Source organism: Propithecus coquereli, unplaced genomic scaffold, assembly GCF_000956105.1.
Source record: "Propithecus coquereli isolate 6110/MARCELLA unplaced genomic scaffold, Pcoq_1.0 Scaffold519, whole genome shotgun sequence".
NCBI lineage: Eukaryota > Metazoa > Chordata > Mammalia > Primates > Indriidae > Propithecus > Propithecus coquereli.
The window spans coordinates 565930-581619 of NW_012151052.1; the positions used below are offsets into that span (position 1 = coordinate 565930).

Consider the following 15690-nt stretch of genomic DNA (forward strand, 5'->3'; position numbering starts at 1 on the left):
TTTTTCTTAATATATTTCTTTTTCTTAATGTTTTTAATTTAAAAGTTAAAGGTAATATATGCTCCCTGTTTGTGTGCTTTTTTTTTCTTAGAGAAAACACAACATAACCACAAAAAAAAATCTCTAATCTGACTATCTAGAGACATATACCATAAAATGTGGGGACATATTCTTTTTTCTTTTTTAATATTCTTTTTCCTTTGCCTTTATTTACTATTATAGAATTGGGATCAAGTTTTCACTTCATAAATTTGTAAACATTTTTTATGTCCCAAAGTTGTCTATCACATGATTGTTTAATGACTGCATAAAATTCTACCAGCTAAATGTATCATAATGTATTTGACCAGTCTGCTATTAAATAGTTTTGGATATGTAGAGTATTTCTAGTTTTGTTTGTTTGTTTATTTTACTATGTCAGTAATTGTGCAACAGTTGTTTTATGAATAAATCTTTGTGTGCCTCCCTGATAATTCCTTCAGAATAATCTTGAAAAGTACAAATTTTGTATCAAACAATATGGATATTTTAAAGTCTTTTATCACATAGCTATCAATGAGATATGAGAATGCATATTTTATTGTACCTTTGCTAAAACTGAGTAGTATCGTGAATTTTCAAGCTTTTCATAATTTTGTTTTAAAAATGAAGTTGTGCGTCCTCATAAAATAGAAATAAGCTTTTTTGTAACCACTGGTAGCAATAAGCAGATTATTAGAAACATATCTCTCTCCAAATAAATGAATAGCATCAGAATGTTCAATTTTGATCACTTTTAATAGTCAGCTCATATTGCTTTCCAGATCCATTTAGCTATACATTTAATATCTATTAATATTTCAAATGTTGATTCAAATGAAATTTTTTTTCTCACAGTACAGTAAACCAGGGAAAAAATGGAAGGTTATGACTCAGGAATTTATTAATCAGCATACAGTGGAACACAAAGGAAAACAAATCTGTAAATACTTCTTGGAAGGGAGATGTATTAAGGTAAATTTATAGGGGTATCATAAATTATTTTAACTTCCCAAATGATACTTAAAGTCTTTTTGGGGGGTGGATAATTTTTTAAATTTCTCATATAGTTGTAATAGAATTGGTTCTTGAAAATGTATCCTGCATGCAAATACTGTATATAAGGTCATTTAATGATATTCTAGGACAGTAACATAATTTGTTAAAATCATATTTTACTTAACAATCACATAATACTACATGGCAAGTACTGTTCAAAGTACAACTATTATTAAATGATTTAAACCTCACAGTGACCCTACAAGGTAGTTACTATTTAATATTATTATCCTAATTTTATACAGAGCACTAAGAGGTTGAATAAGTTCCCATGGTAGTTCAGAAATGGTGAGTACTGTTGGAACTCAGGCAGTCAATGTCCTCTGAGGCCTTGCTCACTCTGCAGCCTTGCTGCACGTAGCCACATCCACTGTCTTGGGCAGGAGCTCTAAGGGAGTGTTTGAGTTACTGTTAGCTCATTATTTAAAGACTGAAGGTAATGACCATAAATTCCATCATGAAACACCATGGAGAAAATTCAATTTAATTTTTTCTTTGTTTCATTTTCTTCTTTTTTTCTTACCTTTTATTTTTCTTTTTATTTATTTATTTCTTTTCTTTTTTTGCGAACAGGGAGATCAGTGTAAATTTGATCATGATGCAGAGTTGGAGAAGAGAAAAGAGATCTGCAAATTTTATTTACAAGGATATTGTACCAAAGGAGAGAACTGCATTTATATGCATAATATCCTTTATTGAAAATGTACATTAAACAAAATATTGAGGTTTCAAAGCATTGAGATTTTTTAAATTCATAAATATAACCTAGAAAGCCTAGTTTTGTTTTAAATTTAAAACAACATATTACACAAACCCAGTTTAGTCAGACTTTGTACTTCAAAAGGGCAAACTGACTTTTATTCTTTAGGAAAATGAAATAACTTGCCTTTGGAAAAAAATTCTATGAAGTAAAAGTACTTTATATTTAATATTGTATAATCAGCTTAAAGTATTTGAAGAGACTGTGCTTGCTGAAGTAGTTGGAAAAATATTTATTTTGTGACAATTAGGTTCATAAGTAGTATATTATTGTTGAAAATTATAAAATCAAAGTTTTGTCAAATCTTATCATCCAATGATAGACACTGTTATGTTCTCTACTTTTCCCCTTGGAAATATGTACTTTTAAGTTATACTCCTGCCCCTACTCAAATAGAGATTTCACTATATATCATATTCTGGTCCTTTTTTAAAAAAAAAAAATGTATTATGCATTTTTTCATGTTAATTTTCCCCCAAAAAGCCAGCTGATTGCTCCCTACCACTTACAACTAATGGAGCTTTTCCCATGGATTTGAAACTCTATCATAGACAAAATGTTTACACATACGGTTTTTTTCTAGACTTTCTGTTTGGCTCTTTGGATTTGTTTGCCCTCATATCTGTGTTGCTTTGCTGTGATTATTTCTGCCTCAACAGCACACTGTGATATTTGGTAGATTCTCATGTTTATTTTTTCAGATAAATTTTAAATTGTGTTGTCAAGTTTAAAAAAATAATGTAAAAAACAAAAAAGAAAGTAAAGTAGAAAATGAAAAATTTCTATCATAGATCTAAATGTAAAAAAATTGAACCATACAATAACCAGAGGAATACATGAATGCATTCCTTTATAATCCAAGAGAACAGAAAACTTTTCCTATGACTCAAAGCAATACAGAAAAGATTGAAAATTAGACTACACAGAAAAGCTTAAATTTCTATAACAAAAACATATAACATAAAATAAATAAAAAGATAAATAATAAAGTGGGAAAAATTGTATGCAATTTATATTAGTTATGAAGAGGTCATAGCCTTAATATATGAGTTTTTATAAATTGAGAAGGAAAATGAGGCAAGAGATATAGATAATTCACAGAAAGAGAAATGCAAATGGTCCCAAAAAGATGCTCAATCTTGTTCAGATAAGAGGAATGTAATTTAAACTACACTGAGATAACATTTGCAGTCAGCAGATTTGCAAAAACCCAAAAAACGTGACAGCAAAGTTTGTTAGCAAGGCTGTGAGAAAACAGATACATTCATACCTTGTTGGTAGGAATGTCAAAACAGTGCAACCCTTATGGAGGGAAGCTTGGCAGCGTCTGGCAAAATTGTGCATGCATTTATCCTTTGACCTAGCAATTACACCTTTTGCAAATTCTAATCCATCTGGGTAGTGATTACTGATGGCTACAAAAATCATTAGGTGAAAAGTTGATGAGGAACTTTATAATTGATGGATGAAGCTGACAATACCTAAATGGATAAGTTTTAACATCACTAAAAAGAAACAATCAGATATTAAATACCTCCTGATAAGAAACAGTAGGGAATATTTAAATACCATCTATAACCAATATTAAAATTAACAAATGCATGATATAAAAATAGAGATCAATAAAAGAAACCTGGGAGATACATTAACTAGATGCGATTTGTGGATCATCTTTGTATCCTGATCTGCATAAAGGAATTACAAAAAAAAACTTTTAAAAAACAGTCTGGAAAATTTGTATAGTGACTGGGTACTAGTTGAAATTAACACATTAATTTTGTCAGGTTGATAATGAGGTCGTGATTGGTAAGAAAAAGTACTCCTTATCTGTTTGAAGTAGGTATAGAAATATTGACAGATGAAATGTGTTTGAAATATGCCTTAAAATACTCCAGTGTTTGGAGTGAGAGTCATGAAGAAAGTATAGGGGTAATATATTATAGATCTCACACAATTGCCAAATGATGAAAATTGTTGAACCTATGTGGTCAGCATAAGAGGGAATTTATTATTATTCTTTCTACTTTTGTATATGTTTGATAACCTTCAAACTTTTAAAAAAATCCTAAGTAATGTCATTCTGCAGGGATAACCATGCTTACAATGTGCATAAAGCCTCTCAGACTTTTTTCTATGCTAAGCTATGTGTGTATGAATGAATATATATATGTTTATAAACGTAATTTTTTACAAAAATAAGATATATTAATATAATATAACTGTGAAGATTGTATTTTTTATTTCACATTTACATCTTTAATTCATATGGACTCTATTTTAATGTATGATGTGCCGTAGGGACTTTATTTTTTTTCCGGATGGTTAACTCATTGTCTCATCTTCACTGATTTAAAAGGGCATCTTTACCAGACCGTAATGTTTCCTTTGTACACAATTCTGCTTCTGCACTACTCTTATCTATTGTGACTATTCCCTTCTATGAGTATGTTTGACATTTGGTAGGGAAAATACTCCTGCCTTGTTTATCAAAATGTTGTAATAAATTTGTCCTATGTGAGAAAAATAATTTTTTTTCAAATTTGACATATTTCTTTAGAAACCAAACATCTTATAGAACTCTGTTTCTAAAAGCTTTCAGTTTATTCTTATGGTTTTTTCCACATAGTCATGCCATCTGTAAATAATGATAATTTTATTTCATTTACAATATTTATACCTCTTATTTTATATTTTAATTGTATTGTTATACTTCTAGAATAATGTTAAATAATAGTGATTTTGGCAGACATAATACATATTTTAATAATGATGCCTTTTTGTTTTGGCTTGTGGCTATTGTTTTAAGATAGTTTTTTTAAAACCATGTTAAGAAAGTATATTCTTATTTTACCAATAGGTTTTTTTTTATTGAAAAAGGATTTTGAATTTTATCAGTTGCCTTTTGCATCTGCCAAGATAATATGATTTTTCTTTCTTGACCTTATCAATATGATTATAATAATAAATATCCTAAAACTACCCAGCTATTCCCTGAACTCACATCACCTAAAAATGGTGTATTTCTCACTATGCGTCTAGATTTAATATTTTCTTTAGAAGTTAGTCTCTAAAATCTTAAGTAAGATTAGTCTTAGTTTTCACTGTTGGGATATTTGCCTTTAACATGACATATCAAGCCCCTTTACTTTCTTCATAGATACAAGTCCATGCTACAAAATTTGTCTATATATATTATTTTATTGCAGAAGGTAATGGGGCTTATGTAATTAAAATACTGTAGTGTTTACTGTAACCATTATAAATGATTTTTTCCTTTAAAAAGTGGTTTTCTAGTTTTAATAAGTGAAAGATTTTAAAAACTGCTTGAACATTTCTATATAATTAAAATATTTAATCTTAATAAAATAAAAAATAAATTATCTGATATGATTATAGGAAATTCATTACAATATATAATACAACCTTATTGATTCAGCAGTTTTTTTTAATTAACCAGTAAGAACACAACATGAGTTCTACCCTCTTAAAATTTTAAGTAAAAAATACAGTCTTGTTGACTGTAGGCACAATGTTGTACAGCAGATCTCTAGAACTTAATCATCTTGTATAACAGTTATTTTTTTTTTTTTTTGCTTAAAAAATTAGACCTTGATTTTACTTGGTCTGTTCCTTAATATTTTTATTTACATGAATTTCCATGCAAGTTCTACCATAGCGGAGCAAAATGTTACCAAGGAGACAACTGTAAATTTTCCCATGATGATCTGACTAAAGAAACAAGGAAACTTTTGGACAAAGTGAGTCACATTTCTGTACCTTGATTATTTGTTAGGTCTCTCTGAAGATTGTTTTGACTTGAATCATATTTTATAAATCGTATTTTATGAAACTGCTGAGAAATTGAGGATTTGTTATTTTATGTTTTATTCTATTAATATAATGCATTAGAAAAGCGGAAATATTGGACTAGGAATTAGGACTCTTTTGTTCTTATCCTTGTTCTGCCATTAAGCAAACTAATTTACTTTGAGCAATATTCCTTACTTCTTTGAACCTCATTCTGTTTATCAAAAATGAGGAATTAGCTATCTCTGATCCATTTCGACTTTAATATTATTTTCATACTGTCAAAACTAGTTTACTGAAGTCTTCACAATTTTAATGTGAGGAAGAGAACTTGTTTTGAAATAGTAATCTTTGCCAATATTTTTAGGTGTTAAATACTGATGAAGAACTTATAAATGAAGACGAGCGAGAATTAGAAGAACTTAGAAAGCGTGGCATAACTCCTCTTCCCAAGCCGCCTCCAGGTGTTGGGCTTCTGCCAACCCCTGCAGAGCATTTTCCCTTTTCTGATCCTGAAGATGATTTTCAGACAGATCTCTCTGATGATTTTAAGAAAATTCCATCTCTTTTTGAAATAGTTGTAAAACCTACTGTGGATTTAGCACACAAAATTGGAAAGAAGTAAGTTCCCATCGTTTATTCTTTTAACCCTGACCACTCAGGGAAGCAAGGAGATCTCAGCAAATGAGGAACAATAAATCTAAAGTAAATATCACAATTAATGTGAACCATTAAAAGTATTTATGTTAAAGTCAAGAAGAAGAAAAAGTTATTCCACTATTTTGCAGATACTGTATATCAGATCCTACCTAGTCAATGAAATAAGAGAAAGGTACAAAAGGTATAAAGATTAGCAGTAGAGTGGTAGACTCATTGTTTGGACAGTCTCCCTCAATAAACCCAAAGGAATCAACTGACAAAACTATTAGAAATAATAATTAAATGAGTAAGATGTCCAGAAAGAAGAGCAACTTTCAAAAACTGAAAGTCTTTTTATATGCCAGCAATAACCAATTACAAATTGTAATACAACACTGTATGTTTATATAGTATGATTTTAATTTTTTTGTAAAAAAGTCTATGTATACCCAGCAAAAGGACTAGGAGAGAACCAATCAAAAAATTTATCTTTGGATGGTGGGATTAGAGGTGATCTTAGTACTTTTCCATATTTTTCAAAATATCTATAATGAGTGAGTTTTAGAGCAGCTGGTAGTAAGCAGCCAGTGGGCTAAAACAAAAGCAAGAGGCATATGTGGTGTTTCTACCTAAAGATGTTAGGGAATAAACTGCTTCTTAGACACAGTTATTCTATTCTGATACAGAAAAACATACTTAACCAGTATCTATTTAGAAGTGTCAACATTCTCGCTTGTCTCTTTTCTTTGAAATAATAAGGAATACTATTTCTTGTCTGCAGGCCACCAGCATTTTATAACAGTGCCTCACCTCCAGGACCACAATTTCAGGGAAGCAGCCCACGCCCTCAACATATTTATAGTTCTGGGTCAAGTCCAGGTCCTGGACCTAATATGTCTCAGGGACGCAGCAGTCCTGTGATGCACCCAGGCTCCCCTGGACATCACCCATGTCCAGGACCTCCTGGTCTACCAATGCCGCAGAGCCCACCTTTACCACCTGGTCCACCTGAAATTGTAGGCCCTCACAATCAAGCTGGAGTACTTGTTCAGCCGGATACACCTTTGACACTACCAAATATGGGTGGGGCTTACCAGTCTCCAGGCTTTCCAGGACATGTGATGAAAGTACCCAGAGAGAATCACTGTTCTCCAGGTTCATCATACCAGCAAAGTCCCGGTGAAATACAGCTCAACACCAGTTATGAGTCCCTACAAAACCCAGCTGAGTTTTATGATAATTACTATTCACAGCATGCTGTACATAGTTTTCAGCCACCCACTACCTCAGGTGGTAAGTTTACCTTTGGAAATAACTTATTCCTAGCTTAAAATATTCAAAGTCCTATTTTTCATTAAAAGCATGATAGGAATGTATGTTTTCAGTAAAGCTAAAAGGTACAATTGATGACATTGAAACCGTAAAATGTTTTCAGTTTAGCCAAACTTTTGAAACAATAGAGTTTAAGATAACTTTAAAAATATTTTAAAAATACTTAATAATTTGATAATCGAATATAATTATTACAAGAGCTTCCATTTCTTATGACTGTGGTGGAGTTTGGTGCTTACTCAGTGTCTGTCTCTCCCATGTTATGCATGTAGATGGGATGTGGCATGGTGAATTTGCCCAGCAGCAGCCTCCTGTTCTTCAAGACTCACCTAACTGTGGGAGTGGGTCTGACGGCAGCAGCAACAGGACAGGCCATGGTCCTCTTCCTGCACCAGGGCTCCTCCCTGCAGTGCAGAGAGCTCTTTTTGTCAGACTTACTCAGAGATACCAAGAAGACGAAGAACCAACCAGCACCCAACCTCATAGGGCACCAAGCAAGGAAGAAGGTGTGTCAGGTGTTATTAATAGCATCTCACCTATTTGGATAGGTTAAAATTAGAAAATGTATTCCTGTGACCTATCTATTCTATTCCCAGTTTACCTTGTATCTCCTATCTTCTTGAGATTGATTGTGGTTTCAGTGCCATTAATGCATTAATAATTAACTGCAATTGCAAAAGGTTAGTAGTGAATAGATTTCAACCTAGAGTTCAAAGCTTAGGTGATCAGACTTGCAAGCAGTTAAACCTTTTTTTGGAAGAAAAGAAATATTAATAGAATAGGAAAAAGATACCTTCCAATTTGAGGATTTTGAATTCTAGCCCAACTTCAAAATGATTCAGTTATTAGAGAAATTTTGGGGGCATAAGGCTATACTCAAGGTTCCACCATATTATTAAGAAATACTATTTTAAATATGAAAAGATTATATGGTAAATTTACCTTAGAACTCTTGATATTGATAAGTATACAACAATTAGTTCAGTCAAAGGCAAGAAAAGTTTAAAACATCCAGTTCTTTTTATGAATTACAAAATTGATGTTTGGCCACTCTTAAATATGAAATTTATGAATAAGTTTGTAAATCTAGATAAGACTAGGTAGCCACAAGCTATTATATGAATATTTTTTTGTTACATTTTCGAAGAAGGTAACATTTTTTATCTAATATCACAGGAAAATGAGGGATCTCTGATAAGTGAATTTTCTATACAATTTAAATGTACTCCTTTAAGTGCTAAAACTTAATTTTAAAAAACAACCACTTTAAGGGTAATCTTTCTGTAAAGTCTTACAGAACTTTATGTTTTCATAAACAAGAAAATTAAAACTTCTAGCTATTTTAAAAGTTTGTACTATAATATTATACATTGATAATGTTCTATGAGGGTTTGCTCAATATACAGAAACAATCTTTCTCTTTTTTCGATCAGGAACCATTTAAAGAAATAATCTTTAACAGCTAAGATTTTTTTTGTTTGTGTTCATTTTTATAAATTTTAATGCTTTTATATGAATTTCAACTCTCCTTTGATAAAAAGCTTTTAAGTATTATTTTCTAATATCTATTTTCCATTGGTCTATCTCTTCTATTCTTCTGTTACTATTTTCACTCTTATTTTAAGAAGGATGTATGACTGCTTACAATATATTGAAATGAAAAGAAAATAAGTATAGAAGCAACAAATAGTATAAAGAGTGAAATTATTATGCATGAACATTTAATATAACTGCACAGGTAAAAGTGAATCACAAGTCCAGATCAGACTTTCTTTGATGTCAAAGAGAAGTACGAGAAGTAAAAAGATCTAGTGTCTAGAAGTAGTTTTTTCAGACACTGAGATCTGAGTAAAACTTTTTATAATTGTGATATACTATTATACATGCTGTTTTAAACCATAATCCACCCTAAATACCAGTGCTTGTTTTTATAAGTACTGCTCTGTTTTAACTAAACCTGTAACACTAAAGTTTCATGCAGTAGGAACACATTAGTGAGCAATGAAATTAGGTAAAAATTAGAATATGTAGGATGTTCTACTGATCTAAGGTATTCTAGGATGGATACACACACACACACACACATACACGCACACATACAGAGTGTATATCTGTATTGTATGTTCTGGCAAGAATGTGAAGAGTAGATACTTTGTGGTCAATTCAGAGCCAGCCTATATATATTTTAACGGAGAGGAGGGAGAATCACCCTCCTGAACTTTCAGTTTGTAATTCCTTCTCTACCAGAGAGAAGACATCTGATAGGTAGGCTTCTTAAATTTGTGTCTAACACACTAGAGTTAAATAGGCTTTAGGAGTAAGGCCAAAAGTTTTCTCATAAAGTTAAGAGTCTATAAATTTGAGGAAGTTATTTTTGTTATTTTTTAATTTAATGCTTGAATAGTTAATATATTCACATGGGTCAAACATCTAAAAATATCATAAAGTGTAAATGAAAAGTCTCCACCCCATCCTTCATTTGCTCAGTTTCCACTGCTCCCTTTACCATCATTTATAGTGTATTCTTTTCTTTCTAGTTGCTTGTTAACTTGATAAATCCAGAATTTTGAAGCTTAAGGAATAATTGAATTGAAGATTCCAAAACCATGTTAGAATGCCTCTCCAAGAGTATCTTCCCTTCTCCCCCAACCCTGCCATACAATACCACACACACATCTGAGTTCCCTTTGGCCAATTGGAATAAAAGGTCCTGACTTTGGCTGGAAGGACCTTACACGTATTCTAATATTGTACCTCTTCCTTTACAGAATATAATGACTGAATTGGTAATTGTCTTACCACATCTTATCTTGTTTCAGTATTAAAACCTGGCATTTCTGTCATGCATTTTCTTGAAGTTAGACCACACCTATTTTAGAAATACACAGTATGTGTTTTTTATCTTAATAATTAAGGCCAAATATAAATGCTTCATTCTTTATAATAAGTTTTTGTCTGCATTTAGATGATACAGTTAACTGGTATTCCAGTAGTGAAGAAGAAGAAGGAAGCAGTGTCAAGTCAATACTGAAAACATTACAGAGACAAACAGAATCTTTAAGGAATCAGCAACAATCTTCCATCGAACTCGGCACTCCTACTGATCCAAGACTTGCTAAAGAGAAAAGTAAAGGAAATCAAGTGGTTGACCCTAGACTTAGGACTATCCCAAGGCAAGACATTAAAAAACCTTCTGAGTCTGCTCCACTGGATCTTAGACTTGTGTGGGATCCCAGGAAATTAAGAGGGAACGGAAGTAGTCACGTAGGCTCATCTGTTGGTGGGGCAAAGTTTGATTTACATCATGCAAATGCTGGCGCTAATGTCAAACACAAAAGAGGAGATGATGATGATGAAGACACAGAAAGAGAACTGAGAGAAAAAGCTTTCTTAATACCTTTGGATGCTTCACCTGGTATAATGCTCCAGGATCCAAGGTCACAATTGAGACAGTTCAGTCACATTAAAATGGACATTATCCTAACCAAACCCAATTTTGCAAAACACATCGTGTGGGCTCCAGAAGACTTACTTCCAGTACCTTTACCTAAACCCGATCCAGTATCTTCAATCAATTTACCTCTGCCCCCACTTATAGCTGACCAGAGGCTCAATAGGTTATGGAATACAAAAAGTGCTCTTCATCAAAACACAGTGTCTACTGATCCAAAATTAGCAGCTAAAGCCAAAATTAACACAACAAACAGAGAAGGCTATCTAGAACAATTTGGAGACTTACATAGTTCAGGAAGTAAATTAGGAGATCCTAGGCTGCAGAAAAATTTTGATCCTAGGCTTCACAGACTGCCCAGTACAGAGTCTCATCAAATGGTTATGAAGGATTCACATACATCAAAGGGCACCCCTCATTTAGCCAGATCAAACCCTGGTTCATCACAGTCCTCAGGGGCAGGAACTAGCAATTCTGGTCCTGGGGCTCTGCCTCCATACGCCCCTAAACTCTTGTCTTCAGCTGGCCTTCCACTGGGAACTCCAAGTTCAGTTCTCGGTGGTATTAGTTTGTATGACCCTAGGGATCATAGTTCATCATCTGCATCAGAGCTAGCAACAGTTTCTTTAGGAGAAAATGCGGAGAACCAGAAAAAAAGTAGTGGTTTAAAAAATAGTGACCAAAATGAGCCTTCTCCTGGAGAAGCAATCTTAGCACAGAAAACCACTCCGAACGTGGAAATCACTGCTGATGGGCTGGCTGCCCCGCAGGCAGATGTTCTCGGGAGTTCTGGGAAGGTTCAGGTCCCAGCAGTGCACAGTCTTCCTATTCAGGCATTGACAGGCTTAATTAGGCCCCAGTACAGCGATCCGAGGCAATCAAGGCAGCCAGGACAGGTGAGCCCGACACCAGATGATGACCCCAGTAAAGAAACAGATGATAAATCTCTGAAAGAGGTTTTTAAAACTTTTGATCCAACTGCTTCACCATTTTGTTAGCTGTTGTGTAATTAGGCAATTCTTTTCACTCTGTGACTATCGCAGTCCTCTGCTGTTTTGTAACTCGTTTACCTCTATAGTTTATTTATTTTTAAATTATAAACACTTTTCAGCTGCTAGTATCAGAACCACATGAAGTTATAGCCTCTAAAGTCTGTGGTATTTTATATAATATTTTTATAACTTTAAGAGACTGTAGGAATTGACATAAAATCTTATCATGTTCACTTCCATTACATATTTATTGTAAATAAATCATCATGAACTCAACACTCTGCCTGCATATATGCCAGTTGTCTTTCATAATCAATGTTTAGATAAATTATTGCCACTTTTATATGGTTGTTTAGTTTCAAGCAATATGATGTACATTACTTTTGAGAAACAGTATTTTGACTAGGACCCTCTCTATTTGTCACCACAGAACTGATTAACATGTAATGCTAATTGCTAACTAAAATGTAAGATGGAGTAAACATTTTAAAATCACAATTAGCAGAGCAGTTCATGTTTAAGGGCATCACTTTATTAGTATTGGCAATATTATTTGTGTAAATGAAGCATTTGAATGTCATATCTTTTAAAAGTATTTTATTGTGTACTGTATCATATTATAGAAGTTGGAAATACACAAGTATAAATAGAATGTTTTGCTAAAGTGAAAAATTCCCAAGTTCTCTAACATATCTTTTTAAATTTAATTTTTCATATGAAATAGTTATGAGTTACGGCTGTGTTACATTGTGATGTTTATGTATTTCAGTGTTTTTGTCTTTAGCAGCATAATTTATACTACTTTTCAAATGACGTAGCTGCAATAATTGTGTTCATTATGACTTTGGTGATTTTTAATGAAATTTTAAAAGATCCAGTGAGAGACTGTAGTAATTATTACACTGATAATGTTTTAAATGTCTAGGTTCTATATTTTTTCTTAAATAGCAAGAAAACACAGAGATTACAGGTATGGTCAACTGTATTTGGCTACCAATAAAGAATCTCTTTCAGATTTCACCTGACTGGTGTTCTATAACAGAGGGGATTACCTGGTGTTTTAAGTATTTAATGTCCTCGTAGTTTGGAAGTCTCCTAAATTGATTAGAAATTGTATTTTATGAAAATAACTTGTATTCATTTTTGTGTATTTATTGCAGTATATAAATGTGCTATATATATATCATTTATAACTGAAACTAAGTATTACACTGATACTAGTATCTTGAACTGGAGGTATAGGACAATGTTTGCTGGTAATAACTCCAATAAGTAACTTGAAAAGGAGCATTTCATTATAAAATATAATGAAAGCAGGTAATGAAAATCTGTCCTTGGGTGAAAACAGCTACACTTGGGAAGTGATTTTGAAAATATACAGCAAAATATTTCTGTGGGAACCTAATAGTCAGATAGCATATGGTTTATTAATAATGCATATCCTTTCTATTCACTTCTTCACTTTTTACTTTTTTTTTTGGCTTTGATCCTGTGCTAAAATGGGGTTGCAATGAAGTGAACAAGAATTCTTCCTACGTAAGAAGTTCATTGTGTTCTAAGTGGAAGGACAGTTACTCAAGGGAATGTGAATTCTTAGTGTTTATACTTTGGTTACATTTGTCTGAAATGGCTCTGGATAACATTTTTGGGTTAAAAAGTGCAAGTTAAAGCCACCATAGAAAGTATTTTCTGAGTTACTGTCCAAACTAATTTATTGTTAATTGAAAAGTCAATAAAATGGATATAATTGTCAGAAAAAGTATGTATATTCTAAAGCATAATTTACTCTTTTGTCAGGATAAAATCAGGAAAATTGCTGAATTTTAATAATTAAATCAAAAATTTTAGCAAATCTTTCATTCATTCATGTATTTTGTGATTATTGTGTAATGCTGTTTACATTTTAAACATCATATAGAAAAGATAATTTGGCTTGTTAAAGATCAAAATAGAATACAAACTCTTAACAGAAGATCTTTTTTACTAAAATATATTAAAACATTAAAAAGTAAGGTTTAAAAGTCATTAATGAAAATTATGTAATTAATGTTTATTTATTAAGTATTCTGGAGTTCCTGTTATATCAGCTAGCGTCCTAGAGGCTATTTTACAAGAAAATTTGGACTTAGTTTCAAATTTGACAATATATTTTATGTAAAAATTTTTATTCATGTTAAAAATAATGATTGTTATTTATCATGCAGCTTTTTTATTGAGATAGCATTAGCTTAGGGGATGTTCTGTCATATCCTGTCAACATAGATTATTTTAATATTCTTTTTGCCTGTTTTCTCACAAAAATTGAAAGAGTATCCATTTTCTCCCAATGAATAAGTCTTTTTTAAGATGAACCGATGTTTTTAGAATCCATGTACTTTGATTTACACTATTACACAGAAAAGTAAGTTATGACCCTTTTCTTAGAAACTACACATTTAGAGATAACAGAAATAACTTGAGTCTTAAAAGAGTCTGGATAGGCTCATCAATTGAGATGTAACTTAACTATTCATACTGGTTTGTGATAGAAATTTTGTGCCTGTTTATTTTGATGTTGAATAGAGTGGGATGTATCAGGGTGTTGAATTGGAATACCTAGAAGGTCATAATAATTTAGATTAAGCAACTTTCTCATATCTTGGTTAGAACCTCATTCTGAACTTTGAAAACAAATCAAATGTTGGAGTGATTTCAAACCCTGTTTCAACAATTGGGTCTGTTTCTGTATGGATCTTCTGTGTTTCCCAGCTGAATGTTCCAAACCGCAGAATTAGGGTGCACCCAAAACAGCCTAATTGTAAAATGATGTTTGCTTAGGTTTCTGTTCGTCCTTTAATTTGCCATGGACTTTAAATAATAGTGTTCCTTGCTAGTCCTACTTTTAATTTTAAGAGTGGAAGAATAGCTGAGTAGTAAAGAAATCCTGTATGAACTTTCAGCTTGCTGAAATTATTTAGAAACAGAGAGAAGAAAGGAGAATTTACAAGGGCTAGAAATTTAAAGACAATGAATTCATATTTTTGTTCTGAATTGATTTCTAGGCAGATTATTCCAATATCTAGTTCCTTATCTGTGAAACTGCGTTAATTTTGATTGATCACAGATTTGATGTAAGGAGTGAATTATTTTTGTAAAGTATCTGTAAATATATAATTACTTTATAAATTTTATGAACATAATCATTACACTCCCATTAGGATGCATTAAATTGTACAAATTCCAAAATAACATGATATGGTTTGTGTAGTTTAGCAATTTTATGAAATTTCTGATATGATGTACACTGAAGACACAACAGTAGAATTGCCTGAGATGTTGTTTCAATGAATATTAACCCATCAAGTTAGCAATTTCCTTAAATAGGTGTATGTCAAAAAACACAGGACTTTTCCTATCTTAGAGCTGTATAGATTTATAATGTCTCTTCAAGATCTGACTTCTTTTCCCGTTTTATACAGGTTAGATATTGATGGAGGGTTAAAAATGCTATGACAGTCCATGTTGCATGGTGTGTTTGTTTAAATCATAGCATGTGTGGGCAAAGTGGCCAACTCTTTCAAAATAAGGGCCATTGGCCCTTAGAAACAAGAGGTATATTTACTCCCACCCCTTAGTGTATATTTCTGCAGGTA

General features: G+C 32.2%; 1 protein-coding gene across 1 annotated transcript in view; it reads left to right on the top strand.

The window, feature by feature from the left end:
• ZC3H6 (zinc finger CCCH-type containing 6) overlaps window positions 1–13817 on the top strand; it is a 31857-nt gene extending 18040 nt beyond the window's left edge. Inside the window, 7 exon segments of the mRNA XM_012656769.1 lie at window positions 877–993; window positions 1651–1762; window positions 5486–5595; window positions 6012–6265; window positions 7065–7576; window positions 7888–8121; window positions 10581–13817. Coding sequence (XP_012512223.1) covers window positions 877–993; window positions 1651–1762; window positions 5486–5595; window positions 6012–6265; window positions 7065–7576; window positions 7888–8121; window positions 10581–12064 — 2823 coding nt within the window. The 3' untranslated portion in view covers window positions 12065–13817.
• Window positions 13818–15690: the final 1873 nt, after the last annotated feature.